This window comes from Ziziphus jujuba, chromosome 12 (assembly GCF_031755915.1).
Source record: "Ziziphus jujuba cultivar Dongzao chromosome 12, ASM3175591v1".
NCBI lineage: Eukaryota > Viridiplantae > Streptophyta > Magnoliopsida > Rosales > Rhamnaceae > Ziziphus > Ziziphus jujuba.
This window is the reverse complement of record NC_083390.1, coordinates 6,103,926-6,120,592: the sequence shown is the minus strand read 5'-3', so window position 1 is coordinate 6,120,592 and position 16,667 is coordinate 6,103,926. Positions and strand designations below refer to the sequence as shown.

The window sequence follows — 16,667 nt, the reverse complement described above, 5'->3', positions numbered from 1 at the left end:
GAAAAGTACATATATGACTTTTTCCATACTGACAGGCTTCACAAAAAAAAATGAAGTTTTATTGATATGTAATGTTGGTATGTATAAAGAAATCACCTTCTTTATGATAGAAGAAGATGCATGACCTAACCTCTAATGCAACACTTCCATATGAACATCAGCTTTATTAGTAACTGGTACAATTCCACTGCTACCAGCAACAGTATGAGGAATACAATCAATATTGTTTTTACTAGTAATAGAAACATGTTCACTGTTACATACAGTTGTATCAGAACCACTTACTACATGATTATGACTATCAGAATCTAAAACCCCATACAAAACACAAAAAGAATTATTGCTATCAGAGAATAGTTGGTCACGAACTTGAGCTTCAGGAATTGTATTTGCTTCTGAGACTACACTCAGAATCCACCTTGCTGAATGATGATATGGAATCTGCAGCTTATATAAGCCACCTTCAAGAATTCCTTTGAGAATTGTTATCCGAATCTGCTTATCCTTTATCAAACACTCAGCATAATTAAATTCAGCTACAACATTGTTATCTGAAGGTAACTTTGAAATAATAAGCAAATTTTTTGCAATTTTGGGAACTACCAATACACCTTTTAGTAAAAGGACATAACAAGGATGATATAAGGAAATAAGCACTGTATTACCTATACCTTTGATATCAAGACCTTAGCCATTGCCAACAAGTAATTTATTGGTGCCACTATACTCATCTTGTGAAGACAGATTTTGACCACTTGAGACAACATGATTTGTTCCTTCACTGTCAAGATACCAGTTAGGGTCCCCAACTAAGAATGGTGTGGCAACAAAATGTGCTGAAGCTGGACCAATACCAGAAATTCCATTATTAACAACATTGTTGGAACTCTCATTGACACCAGTTTGAGGAAAAGACAATGTGCTAGGAAGCATAGGCAAAGCACAATGAATATTTGATGAGCCAAGACTAGTAGGAACATTACTTCTGAACCCTTGTTGATTCATGTAACCGATTCCTCCTTGACAACCAAAAGCAAAACCACCATAATTTCCTTGTGATAAATTCCCATTCAAAAGTGTACCAGGAAAATTAGAAGTCTGAACCTGAGATGAGTGAGTAGACACACGACCAGAATTGAAAACAGGTCTACCAAAATGAGAACCAAAAATATCATTGTTTGCATTGAAGACTTGCTAAACCATATTGCCCTGAGTTAGTCCATAGATATTATGAAAACCAACATTACTTGGCAAACCAGCATGATGAAAAACAGAACTTCTAGAATTATAGTAGCAAACATTGGCATTGTGTCCTATTTGGCCACAAATTTGACACCTTGGTCTAAAATTCCTTCCACCTCTGTCTCGACCACGACCTCTAGCATAAAACCTCCCTCTATTATCATTGTAATAAGTTCTTTTATAACCCCCATCATCAAACAAGTGATCACTCAAAGCGGGTTCAGAATTTTGCACATTAGAACTTACAATAGAGGAAGAATGAGGCATTTTAGGAGCAGAATGAACCAATTGCATTTAAGTATTGAAGGCAGAGGCTAAGTTTGCAGAATTAAACATTGTGACAGAATTATTTTGTTCAAGTTTAAACTCACAATGCACAAGATAGCTATTTACCTCTTGCAAACTAGGGAGAGGAGGTCGACTGGTATAATTTGTATACACTGTCTCATACTCAGGTCCAAGTCTAGTCAAGATACACATCACTAGCTCTTTTTCTAAAATAGCAAATCCAGCAACAGTTATCTTATCAGCAATTCTTTTCATTTTCTTACAGTAATCAAGGGTTTTCATTGATCCCTTCTTCATTGTTTGTAGCTAATTTCTGAGCTGAAGAATAGTAATTTCAAATTTTGGTGCATAGGTTTCTGCAATTGTAGTCCAGATCCTTCTTGATGTACGAAGACCAACAATGTCTCCAAGTTCACTCACATTAATAGCAAGAAGTAACCATCCTTGTAGGAATTGATCTTGTAAAATCCAAATTTGTTGCTTAAACATGTATGGAATTAGGTTTTCTTCAGTGGCTTCCTTATCAGAATCAACAAATTCTCGCAGAAAACTTGGTTCATGTCTCAAAACAAACTTATCAAGTTTATGACCTCTAAGAATTGGTAGGATTTGAGATTTCCAGATTAAGTAATTTTCATCATCTAACTTGATAAGATTGCTAGGAAATGGAGAAACAGTGATTAAAGACCCATAAATTTTGTCTGAGAAAATTTTCGCACCTTGACTTGCCAAAGACGTAGCTTCGTTGGCCATGACAGATCCTGAATATTCTGCCATTATCGAGCCCTCAGAATCCTGTTATCTTTGCTCTGATACCATGCTAAGTTTTGAGGTTTACTGCGTTTGGCACGAAGGAAAACAGAGAAGAGAAAATAGAAAGGAGTAACAAAGAAGTTTCAAGAACTTTTCTAATTCTGTTATTAACCACTAACTGATACTGTTTACACTGTTATTTATACTAACACAATACAAAAAACTCTAATACAATATAGCCAGTCACATATTAGTTTTGTTACAACTAAAACATAACAGCAATCCTAGTTTGTCACATGTCTAAAACAATATAAAACTCCAACATGCATTCTTATTTGTACAAGCCAATGAAATCCTTTTCTATATAAAAAAAAAAAAAAAAGGCCAATGAAATCCTTGTCAAAAAAATAAAGTAAAAAATTCCGATGAGAGAGTGATTCATTATGCATTATTTAACTCTTTATCATATTCTCTTATTCTTCATGATTTGATATCAAAGATATAAATTCTTTAGTGTAGACTAAAAGGAGATTTTATAATAACTTCTAAAAAAATAGAAATGTCAGTTTTTGCAAAAGTTTCCAAGTAATTTTTGAAAATATGTTTGACAAGAAACTTCTTTTATATATACATATACATATAAAAGCTATAAAAGCACTCCAGAAATATTTGAATGTTTGGCTTAAAAATAAAAAATAATAAATAATAATAAAAAATCCTAAAGTGATTCCTCGGGAATGATTTCCAAACCAGTCAATGTGGTTGCCTAATGTTCTTTTTAATTATTTTCTTCTTCTTTTTAATTAGGATGGGTGCTATGAATAGAAATACTAAAAAATAATTTTTATCATTAACTAAGTAAATATTTTTTAATACATTTTGTTAGTTGTAGAAATAGAAATACAAAACCATAATCCTTTTAAAGTATATTGTAATATCAATAACCCTAAGAAACTCATGACGTTGACGCCCAGATTTGTTCTTACACCAGTTAAAATATTAGTTATATATTAAAATATTAGTTATATATATTCTTCATTTTCTTTTTTAATTTTATTTGTTTCTTTTGCAAGTTTTTTAGCATAAGAAAAATTTAAGTAGTGGATGCGCTGAAAATGAAATTTGTACTTTGGAAAGAACATAAAAGAAAAAGCAACAATTGGTAAACCCACTTCCCCTTGTTTTTTTCTTTTTTTTTTCTTTTTTTTGCTTTTTTTTTTTTAATTTTGGTGAAAACAAAGCTACTTCCTCATCTTGTTCTTTTTGGGTACGAGAACATGAAAGATGCTATATCTGTGAAAATTATAATTACTTATATACGATTTTTTACCATTTATTTATTTTGAAATATTTTTTTTTTTTCTACCGTTGTTATAAAGATTTTCAGTTTTTTTTTTAATCTTTTTTTAAGCGCTATATGTTTTATTTTTTATGATTATTCATTAAATTCATTATTATTATTCTAATTTCTCATGTTATACCATTCTCCTAATCATTTTCATTTTCAGTAGTTCAACCCATTAATGTAAAATAAAATAATTCATTTTTATTGAATACAGATGAAATTATATATTTTGACTACAATATCATATTACTTATACATTAGAGAGGCTTTTATCTAGGATTTCTGAATTTTACTAATATCCATAATTACAATATTGACTGTTAGATCTTATCAACAATCAAGATCTGATTGGGTTTTAAAATATTACTTTAGGTTTTTTTTTTTCTTTTTTTTTTTTGGTTTCCCTTACTCTCACTCCACCTGAACCCTTTCTACCTTTTCTTCCTCCTTCGGCTTAAACTCCATAGATTTGAATTGTAGATGAAATCAAAAGCTCCATAGATTTGGGTTGTAGACGAATCTAAAATTCAATTCTTTTTCTTCCCTATTTTGCACAAACATAAATTTTTCTATCTTCCCATCCCATCGCTATTTGAGGTATGCATTTTATTTGATTTTGATCTTCTTTTTTTAATAGTTTATTAAAAATGTTCCTCTGGAATATAAATTGTCTTCTTGAGGTATGTATTTTATTTGACTTTGATTTTTTTTTAATAGTTTATTAAGAGGGTTTTTTTGGAATATAAATTGTCTTTCTTTAATTTTAATACAAATCAATTATCAAGCACTAGCGATCTCTAAAAATGTGGAAAACTTTACAAGTGAATTATGATTTTTTTTTTTTTTTTTTTTTGTATTTCATGTATTCGATTTTGATCAAAACACAGTTTCTATGTCTGGTTGTAGAATAACGGAAGAGGAAAATGAAAGGAGAAAGCCAGAGTTTCTATGCATGGTTGTAGAATAACAAAAGGAGAAAGCCACCTAATATTTTTACATGGGCACAGGAAGAGGAAGACGAAAAGATGGAAAGGGTTAAGGTGGAGGGAAAGGGAGGGGAAAAAAAATTCATGTGATATTTTAAAGCCCAATTAGATCTTAACCATTGGTAAAATCTAACGGTCAATATTATAATTCTAAAAGTTAGTAAAATTCAAGAATCCTGGATAAGAGCCTTTCTACATATAACATTATAAAATCTTAAGAATTTCAGAAAAAAAAAATTTCTATTACTCTTCATGTGGTAAAACTTTTTTCAATGAAAAAGTTTGTCAAAATGAAACTTAAATAAATTATTTATATTTTCTGAAAAGAAAAGTAAAAAGAAAAGGTTACAAAAATGAAAATTCAAAGAAAACCTATCCTCTGCGATGAAGCCATGTTTCTCCCCTTCCTGACGAGGAAAGAAGCTTCTTTCAATTCTTTTCTTATTCACCAAGTGAATGCAATAAATGTAAAGTGTTATTATATATAAATGCGACGATCCCCTTTCAAGCTTTCATAGTGATTGACTTCACAAGCTCTTGACCATGTGAGAAGCTCTGCAAGGGGGAGAGAAAGAGAAACAAAGATCTTTTGTGTTTGCTGAAGATATAACATCTTTGACATGAGCGAGACAACCACCCATGACTTTCAGTGCCTTTTCTCTGCTGCTGAATATAACATTACTCTGCAATGGAGAGAGACTTTCTTATTCATAACAATATTGGTGATCATGTAAGTTATCAACTGTTACAATTTCAGCAACACTAACATTCAAGAAATTAACTAATGAAATAGATAAAAAAACAACACAAAATTTACAAGGTTCGATTCAAGATTGAATCTACGTCCTCGGAGCTCCATAAGGAGTTCAATGCACATTAATTGAATGTGTTTTACAGATTATATAGTACACTTTCTTTGTTTTACAAGCTAATCTAAACCCATATACCATACCTAAGAATCCCCTTTTACAACCTTTCTCACCTCACAACTCTCACCCAAGAAAATTCTAAAGAGAAAACCTAAAGAGAAAGAGAAAGAGAACTTAGATGATATTACACCAAAGAGAATCTTCCTTTTATCAAAAAATGGTTACTGCAGAACTGTTGCTGCAGAACTCTATTACTGTTAGGATTCTTGGAAAGCCTTTACGTGACTATACCAGCTTCTCTTTAAACCACCAAGCCAAAACCCATAGTTTTGTTTAATGATATAAGGTGAAACGATATAGTTTTGATGATAGCAACTGTCTAACAAAAAATAAGCCTCAAGCTTAGCTTCTCTGAATCATATAACCAACAATCTCCACCTTAATTCAAATAAGTTAAGCAATATAAAGGGCATTGAACTTCCTTTGCTTCTTAGCTCACTTTCTTCATTATCAATTTGTATCAATCTTGAGCAAACTTTTTCAAAACTCAAGCTTGCTCACAGGTAACACCTTAGTTCCCATATCCATAGGATTATTTGCTGTGGATATCTTTTACAATTTTATTAACCACATCTCTATTAAAATGATATTAAATATCAATATGCTTAATCTTTTCATGAAAAACTAGATTATTACAAAGTCGAATAGAACTCTGACTATCTGAATAAACCACTGCCTTTTTTTCTAAACAACTTTAACTCTTCTAACGTGCCTTTCAACCAAAGTGTTTTCTTTATAGCTGCTGTTGTTGCAACATATTTAGCCTTATCTTTGGAGAGAGCTACCCAAGACTATAATTGTGATTTCCAACTAACACAATTGTCACACACTGTAAATATATAAGTTGAAGTAGATCTTCTTCTATCTCTATCTCCGCCATAGTCAGCATCTACTAGCATTTAAGTACCACACCATCTTTGCAATGATTAAATACTAAACCAAAACTTGAAGTTCCTTTTAGATACCTTAACAACCACATCATAGCTTCCCAACATTCTCTTCCTGGATTAGCCATATACCCACTTAAAACACTAATCACATGAGCCAAATCCAGTTTACAATAAATCATGGTGTACATGACAGAACCAACTACACTGGAGTATGGAACATCAGCCATTTCCTCTTTTTCTTCTTTAGTGGTAGGCAAAACTTTGCCGATAACTTGTAGTTATTTGCCAATGGAACACTTGTTGATCTCGATTCTAAAATTGAAAATTTAGAAAGGATTTTTAGAATATAATCTTCTTGGTTCAAGAATAATCAATTCTTTCCTCTGTTTCTTTTAATACTTTTCCCCAAAATCTTCTTTGCGAGTCCAAGCTTCTTCATATCAAATTCAACTTTCAAAACTTCCTTAACTTGATTGATATTCTCTAAACTTTGACTGGCAAACAACATATCATCCACATATAGAAGTACATAAACTGAAAAATTAATATTTTCACCTTTGTAATACAAGCACCTATCATAACCATTTCTCTTAAAACCAATTCTAATTACGTAGGTGTCAAACCTCTTATACCATTGCCTAGGAGATTGTTTTAGCCCATATAATGACCTTTTTAATAGGCAAACCAGCTCCTATTTTGAATTCTTCACCTTAAAACCCTCAGGTTGTTTCATATAAATTGTCTCATTTAACTTTCCATTAAAAAAGTTGTCTTAACATCTAGCTGCTCAAATTCCCAATTAAAATGAGCTACCAAAGATAGTATTACTCTAATATTTGTATTCTTTATAATAGGAGAAAAGATTTCCTTTAAATCTATACCTTCTACTTGTATGAATCCCTTGGCCACAAGTCAAGCTTTAAATCTTATAGGTTCTAAATCTGTCATACCTTCTTTAACCTTGAATATCCATTTACAGTCTACCAACTTCTGACTTTTTGGTTTAAGAACTAAAATCCATGTCTGATTCTTATGTAGAGATTCTAACTCCTCTAACATGGCATTTTGCCACTGCTCAGGTTGTTTACCTTTTATTGCCTTGGTATATGACTGTTTTTTCTGAAAGATCCTGATATGAAACCAAAGCAAACATATTATAATCAGAAGGATTAAATTTGGTTGGGATTCTTACCGCCCTTCGTTCTTTATCTTTGGCAAGTTGGTAATGCTATAGTGGATTATACTGCTATGAGATGACAAATTTTTGATTTTGTTGAGGTGTTGTCTCCCCCTGAGGTACATCTACTTCTTTCAGTGGTTGTACTTACTGAAATTCACCTATTTCACCTACTGGCTGTTGAGTTTCTTTACTACTTGGCTAGTTATAAGGCTCCACCTCAAACTGTACAGTATTTCTAGTAGTTGTTTTAGTAGGATCTGCAACTTGATCACTCAAACAAGGCATTATATCTTCATTGAACAAAACATCTCTACTAATAATTGTTGTATAACTTTTGAGTCTCTAACCCATAGTCTATAATAACCTCATCCTAAAAAAGCTTTGGCAAACCAGAATTAGTATGCATACATCTAACCTTTTCTAATAAGATTCTATTCATCTTCTCAGTAGTGCCATTTTGTTGAGGGGAATATGGAACTATTTTGTGTCTCAATATGTCATTTTTCTTTACAAAAATTATCAAATTCATAATTGCAAAACTCAAGAACATTATCAGTTCTTAAAACTTTGAGTTTCTTACTGGTTTGGCTTTGTACTAGAGCATGACAAATTTTAAATTTTGTAACAGCTTATTTTTATGCTTTAAAAGAAAAACCCAAACCTTTCTAAAGAAATCATCAACAATAGATAAAAATACATATTACCTCCACTAATTAGTGTTGTTGAAGGTCCCCATAAATCTACATGTGCATAATCCAAGATTGAGGTTGATTTGTGTGATCCTAGCTTGAAACTCAACTTATGTTACTTCTCCAAAATGCAATACTCATGGAATTCTACTTTACGGATCTTATTTGTTCCAAAAAAATCTTGTTTGTTCAGTACTTGAAGTCCTTTTTCACTAACGTGCCCCAATCTTCTATGCCATAGTTGCGTTTTATCATGATTTGCTAAACTTGCAGCTGTAGTAGAGCCTATTACTGTTTGCCCTTGAAGAACATATAGTCCATTCCTTTTGATACCTTTCATAATTGTCAAAGATCCCTTTGAAATATTCATTTGTCCATTTTCAAATTTGCAAGAGTATCCAGTCTCATCCAATACCCCAACAGAAACCAAATTTCTTTGTAAATATGGTACATGCCACACATTGCTCGATATTCTAACCACTCCATCTGCCATTTTGATTGAAATATTACCTATCCCAACCACATTGCATGCCATATTGTTTCCCAATAGAACTTGTCCACCACTGATCCTTTTGTAGTTTCTAAACCAATCCTCTCTTGGACACATGTGAAAAGTGCAGCCTGAGTCTAAAATCAATTCTTGACTTACTTGATTAGTTGATATAGCAAGAACATCACCAATTTCACTCTCATTGCTGGCCAGAGTAGCATCTCCATCTTCCTCAAATCTTTCTCTATTTTCTCTGCTTTCTTTGTTCTTCCTTTGTAACAATCTTTGATAAAAGTGTCTTCTTTTTTATAATAGAAGCATCTTTTTTCTCATGTTCTGGACTTAGATCTACTCTTCCCTCTAGTTTTGATTCTCCAATTATTATTATACTTTACAAAATCTCTGCTACCTTTCCTACCTATAGTAATAAGTCCTTCTCCATGTATATTTTCTTGTTTTTCAATTTTCATCTTTAATTCCATGGATCTTAAAGAACTTATTACAACTTTAGTAGTTAGAACCTCTCTTCTATATTCAATTACATTCTTTACTTCCTTGTAGCTGTCAAAAATTGAATTTAGCAAAATCACAACCTGGTGCTCATCTAAAAACTTCTCATTACAGTTTGCAAAATCTAAGCATAACCTATTGAACTCATCTAGATTTTCATCTAAATCCTTAGAAGGATTCATCTTGAATCCAAAGAATTTTTCTAAAAGATATATTTTGTTAAGAAGAGATTTTATAGAATATAATTGTTCTAATTTTTTTTCCAAAGAGCAAAGGTAGTATCTGAAACATTTACCTTTCATAGAACACCATCTGCAAGATGGAGGATTACGGTGCTATAAGCTATCTCATCCATATCATTCTTTTGTGATTCAGTCAGTTCTGGAGGGAAAGAATTGTCAAGTGCTTTTGCAACTCTCTACTATACTAGAATAGCCTTCATCTTTTGCCTCCAAAGAAGAAAATCCCCTTTGCCTTTGAATACTTCAAGTTCCACCTTTCAACCCATAAAGTTGCTTCTTAGGAATTTTATCAAACACTTTGCAGGCAGGAGTTAATTCCTCTAATCCTTGAATGTGTTGAAAAGCTCTGATACCACTGTTACAATTTCAGCAACACTAACATTCAAGAAATTAACTAATAAAACAGATAAAAAAATAAAACAGAATTTACGAGGTTCGATTCAAGATTGAATCTACGTCCTTAGAGCTCCACAAAGAGTTCAATGCACTATAACTAAATGTGTTTTACAGATTATATAGTTCTCTTTTTTTGTTTTACAAGCTAATCTAAGCCCATATACTGTCAGGACCCATCCAAGATCCCTTCCCAAAACTCTAGACAAGCCTTAATCTCAAGGAGACCCTACCAAACCATCTTATGGAAAATTTGACAGCACCTTCCCTAAGGATAGGATATGCCCCAAATTTTACCTGCATGAAAACGCACTCCTATATTGTACCACCTTATTCCTCCCTCCTTAGTACAATAATACCCACAGTTTTAGCACTTCGATAACAAGTCATATGAAATATGCATACATATATACAATAGAAATAATTTAGTAGATAACCAACCGAAATATACCACCACAGGTTCACGTCTGCCTGCACCACCCACTTAGTACTGCAAATATCAAATACATTTCAAATATCGTTTTACGAATATACCGATGTGTAATATAGAAAGAATGGTACAAAACAATCACCACATCAACAATAATAATAGTAAACATTTTAATGATAATAATGATATTAATATAAATTGCCCAAGGGCTGCCATATAACTATACATATCCGAGTGCTATCATACTCGCCCAGAGGCTATCATCTGTCCATGGCTATTACATAACCACACCTGTCCAAGAGCTATTATATTTGTCCAAAGGCTACCACTTACTCAAGATCTATTATACTTGCCGATGGCCATCTTTCTTGCCCATAGATTATGATACTTATATGAAGATACTGTATGATAATCATAATGATGATGATGGTGATAATAATAAATGATAGTAACAAAAAAAATTATAATAATAGTAATAATGAGAAAAGCAATTACGTATAATATTTAGAAAATCAGATTACGAATAGATAAGATAATATGACGTAAAATAATATTTTAAAATCTGTAACACATAATAAAATATGCACACTCGTAACGGAGATATATACGATACCATCTAACATACTATGCGATCCATGGTTCCAGCTGTCACCGGCACTCTGCTACCAATACAGACTAGGGTGATTGCCCATATTGGCCATCCGATCTCCTGAACTCGTAGGCAACATAGTTATGGGGCTATCTTTACATGGATCACATTGAATCGTTGGCTCCATACGGTGTGGTATATACAACATAATATCAAATAATATAATCTACAAATATATATATATAATCTACAAATATATATATATATATATATATACGTACATATAAAAGATACTTGATGCACCATACTATATATCAGTGGTGCCCTATGATACCCAGCGTCCCGAGTACCATCTGGTGGGAGGTTAAAGAGAAAAACTTGCATACGGTCGCTTCGACGTCCCGACAACGCCGCTGCTTATAACCGTCATCCCGGCCATAGAGAGGGGTGGCTTATGGCCACTATATCAAACTTGTCTGCCCTCAAGTCCATAGTAAATCACGAGAGACATTACAACTTGCACGCTTATCATAATCACATATACAGTACAGAACATTGGTACGTGTATGGGTGCATCTTAAAAACTATAACTTTGTAATATTACAAAATATTAAATTTAGATAAAATATAATCGAATTCATATGCTTTTATCAAATACATAAACAATAATAATAAATAATAAATAATTAAATATACAGATATATTCTTGATCACAATAATTTGATATAATTATTTTTCTTAAATCTTCAATTCAATTTATATCAAACATATCATTAAAACCAAGTAAAATTTACACATAATTAATTCCACAATTTTAAATATTATCCAATAATTCATATATTCTCAAGTATCAAAATCTCATAAATACCGCTGGATTAAATACTTCCTTTCAAATCTATATACATCACATTTTCTTTAGACCATCATCATAATCCCATCAGCTTAAATTCATCACTGTACATCCATTAATAGATAAATAAATAATAAATAAATGCATAAATACAATTTTTTGAGCTCAATAATTAATAGAAATATTTTCATAAATCTTCTTGAAATTTACTTGCACACAACCTCATTTAAATCGTATTATAAAATACATGCACATATTTGAATTCATAAATAACATTCTAATTTACATAACATTTCAACAATGATTTAATTATTATTAACAAAATTCCATATCCATGAATAAATAAATATCTAAAGACATAAATATATTTACAGCCATATAAAAATACACTTTTTTATCGAATCCATAGAATTTCATATTTTCTTTTAAACAATCGTATAATTGAATATAACAAAAATTTCAATAATATATATATATATATATATATATGTATATTTATATGTTCACTTACACTTATTCATATATGCATACACATTATTTTAACAATTAAGTAAATACATACACATGCTCAAAAATTCCCAAAATATATATATATATACATATATATATATATATGTGCATACATATCAATCTAATGCACATCAACATTATATACCCACACTTATGCACATGCACATATATATACATGAAACACATTTATATTTACAAATATACACATACACATAAACAGGTATATACACAATACAACTATATTTTCAATTTCATATTTATTATACTAATTTATTCAAAAATGACATCTTTTAAAATACTACACTATAATTTGCAATTAACATATCAATTGAAAGCTAAAGAGATAAGGAATCCATTACTAACCTCCATTGGCCTCAATGTCGCCGGTGGTGGCCAAATTTTCCATCGAAAGCTGCTGCCAAGCTCACCTTCTTCGTACGCCACAAATGATCTCAAATCGAGACAAACGGAGCCCACCATCAGCTTCAGGATGCTCGAATTTGGGGAAGAGGACCGAAACTTTGGCTGGAAACGGCCAAAATCTTGCAAATTGAAATGGAGCTCACCACCGGCTTTTATGGTGAGCACCACAACATTGCCGGTGTCATGGGTTGTCGGTTAAACATAGTGGTGAGGCTCAAGCCGGCCGGATTTATGGCAATTTCCCAAGATGAGCAACGACAACGCAAGGAGAGGAAGGGAGAGTGACCACAGGGAGGAAGAGAGGGAGAAGAAGAAGAAGCTTCGCGAGAGAGAGGGGGTATTTTCCCACGTGAGGGAGAAGAAAGAAAAAGAAAAAGAAAAAGAAAAGGAAAATAAATAAACAAATATATAAAATAATATTAAAATAATAATATAATATAAAATAATAAAATGATAATAAGAAAATAATGTAATATTTAATTATTGCTGACATATGGCATTTTCTTATCGTGACACATGGCACCCTTTATAATATTACACGTGATGTTGCTGTCCACGCACACTAATAGATTGATGAATAGTAACAACTGTCTCGGAAAAACTTTACAGATCCGTAATTTTCAAACCACATGTCCGAATCAAGCATGCTGCTAGTATACGAACTCGTATCGACAAGTACTTCACAACCATATATGAGTCAAAACTTAATTTTTCAAGGATAAAAAGTCAACTCCGACACTCTCGGACAATTTGAACCTCAACTTGTCTTGCTCGTAACTTTCTAACTGTAGCTTCATTTTCGACATGCTACTAGTCTACGGACTCGGATTGATGTGTAATTTGCAATGGTACCTTGGTCAGTGCAAAATTCCCTTTGAAGCAAAAAGTCAACATTTTTGACCCATTTGGTCAATGGTCAAACTTGATCAACCCTCAGTCAACGTGAAAATTTCTAACGTATTTCGGGATGGGGTGTTACATATACCATACCCAAGAATCCCCTTTTACAACCTTTATCACCTCATAACTCTCACCCAAGAGAATTCTAAAGAGAAAACCTAAAGAGAAAGAGAAAGAGAACTTCGATGATATTACACCAAAGAGAATCTTCCTTTTACCAAAGAACTATTGCTGCATAACTCTATTGCTGTTAGGATTCTTTTAAAGCCTTTATGTGACTATACCAGCTTCTTTCTAAACCACCAAGCCAAAACTCCTGGTTTTGTTTAATGATATAAGGTGAAACGACGTAGTTTTGATTATAGCAACTGTGCAACAAAAAATAAGCCTGAAGCTTGACTTCTTTGAATCATATAACCAATATCAACCTTTAACTGCTTAACCATCTTTTAGTGCTCTAGTTCTCTCTTTCTAATAGACCTTCTTTTTTCTAAGCACTACGAGGTTCAGACAATGGAAAAGGTTCCCTCTGTGGAAAAAACATTTTGATCATTTTTGATTGAAACTTCTTTTAGTTTATTTTCTCAAGATATTATGGGTTTTGGTTTTGATTGAGTAGTTTGTGAAGTTATGTCTTTTGTCATTTCTTTTGTCACCAAGTGACACTAAGAATTGGGGCTTTAGAAAAAGATTGACTTTTGTTTAAGGGAATCAGAAAAAAGCAACACTAGGAAAATCTTTTAATGCTGATTGGTGTAAATAAGAGTTGGATTAGCTGATTGATAGGATTTGGTAATTTATATTTTTGAGGAGCTGATTATTGATATAGTTCAGTAGAGAAGAGAATTTTCCTTGGACTATCCTTGTTTTTGTAATTTGGTATTCATAATTTTCTTTACTCATTTCAAAGGTGGAGCTTTCAAGCAATACTTGAATGCATGCTTAGTGCAGGAATTAGGATCATGAATACAGAAGGAAGCCTTATGTTTAGGAAAAAAAGAAAAAAGCATTTTAGATTTTGCTGGACATGGTTGAATCGAGAAATACATACTTGTAAATATTAACAGGTTAAAATATATAGCTTGGAAGGAAAGAAATTTGGGTTGTATTTTTCAGCATCATGGCGTGGAGTTTGTGGACCATGTGGTAAATTTACCTCTACTTTAGTGGAAATTGTGTACAATGAAATTGCCACAAAAGGTGATTTTGGGGTTGTTTTTGTCTCAGCTGATGATGAGGAGGAGGAATCACTCAAAGGGTATTTTTCCAAAATGCCACGGCTTGCAGTCTCATTTTCTGATTAGTGGTAGCATCAGTACCGGCATAACCTTTTTTTTACAATAAAGAAAGGACTGGTACTGAACTAGTAGATACGGTTGAGTTAGTTTTGGCTTACTTTGCTTTCTAGCTTACCCGAGAACTCTTCCCTTCCCCCTTAGTTTTTTTTTACGGTAAAAAACCTTTGAGTAATCATCGAAGTCAAGAAGAGATACATGAAATCAGTTGAAAGAATTGTTCAAGGCCTATGGAATACTACACCTTGTGATCATTGGTGAAAATGAAAATTTTGAGTGACAATTTATATGACATAATAAAGTATTATGGAGTTGAAGGATAGCTTTTACGACAGAAAGGATAAAAGAATTACAAGACCGAGAAGAAGCAGCCAATAAGGAAAAGTCTATGAGATCCATCTTGGTCTCAGATTCAAGTGACTTTGTAATCTCACATGACGGAAACAATGTATATTAAATGCAACATTCTGTAATTAGAGAGTTTAATGTAGTTAAATCTCAAAAATTTCTTCAACTTATAAGAGCAAAAAAATAAAAAGCTTGACATTCTTCCAATGTGCATAAATAGGTACCAGTATCTGATCTTTGTGGGAAAGAATATTCTGCTTTACTTCTCAACTTATTGGTGTTCCCCGCCATGCCGCGCCTTCCTGCCTAAGCTTATCAAAACATATCAATGCCAAAAAACAAAGCATTCGAAGCGAGCTTCATGTCAAGTGATTGTGATTAATCCTCCTTCGATAAATTCTTTTCGAAGATGCCTTGGTTAGCCCTTCCTTTTGTTGATAAGAGGAAGAAAATCCTTCAAAAGAAATTCGAAATCTGCAGCTTATCGGACAGTTAACAGGGTAAGCTGTGGATATCATAACCTAAAGGAAAATACACAAAAGAACTAACAAGGTACATTTATTGCAATTTTAATGATTAAAATGAGAAAAAAAAATAGTTGAGGACTAAAATAAAAATCACTTTTATAGTTTAGGGACCAACAATATTGATAGAAATTCTAAAAAAAACATATACTTATAGATAAACTTGATCAAGTGGTAAAAATCACTGTAAATACATCTAAGTCTTAAATTTGATCGGCTTGACTAAAATCTGTCCCTCTTTTATTTAAAATATATTATAATCCCAATTAAAAAAATAAATAAAAATAAATAAATAAAAAAAACCTTAAAATACATAACTAATGCATAACAAAGAGGGAGGTTTGAAAAGTTACTGAAATCGAATAATTTCCAAAGGCACTTGATATAAAAGTGTAAATTGTTCCATGAAAAAATACAATTGGCAAAGTTGCTTCCTCTTATTTTTCGTTTTGCAAAACATTAAAGCTGCAATACTTATTGGTATTATAATTTATTTTTATATGAATTTTTACCATTTTTCTAAAGATTTTCAAAGTTTTTTTTTTTTTTATCTTTTATGTTTATGATTATTCTTTAATTTTTTTCATTTTCTTTTAATTTTTAATTTCTCGTATCACTAAATTTCTCTTACTATTCTGCTAGTCACTTTTCAATAATTCTAACATAAAATAAGTTTATTTTCTGCGAATAATTGAAATTATATATTTTGAGTACAATATCATTCTTTTTTTTTAGGTAATAACGTACAAAATCATTTTTTTTCAGGTAATAGAGTACAAATCATATTAATTATACATTCAGATAATATATTTAAAGCTAAATGTACATACAGATAATATTCAAACATATTTAGTAATTTTA

At 31.8% G+C, this 16,667-nt stretch overlaps 1 protein-coding gene across 4 annotated transcripts; it reads right to left on the bottom strand.

Moving 5' to 3' along the window:
* Window positions 1-41: 41 nt before the first annotated feature.
* LOC112493124 (uncharacterized) lies at window positions 42-2,476 on the bottom strand. Of its 4 annotated transcripts, none has more exons than XM_048466921.2 (3): window positions 1,636-2,475; window positions 672-1,104; window positions 136-504 (listed from the first exon to the last, which is right to left on the bottom strand). In XM_048466921.2, exons 1-2 carry the CDS (start codon window positions 1,825-1,827, stop codon window positions 688-690), a joined length of 609 nt encoding a protein of 202 aa, XP_048322878.2. In that variant the 5' UTR covers window positions 1,828-2,475; the 3' UTR covers window positions 136-504; window positions 672-687. The 4 variants fall into 4 exon arrangements, with proteins under 4 accessions (XP_060669715.1, XP_048322878.2, XP_048322879.2 ...); XM_048466922.2 differs by having other exon boundaries at window positions 136-495; XM_060813732.1 differs by lacking the exon at window positions 672-1,104 and having other exon boundaries at window positions 42-504; window positions 1,636-2,476.
* Between the last annotated feature and the right edge of the window lie 14,191 nt (window positions 2,477-16,667).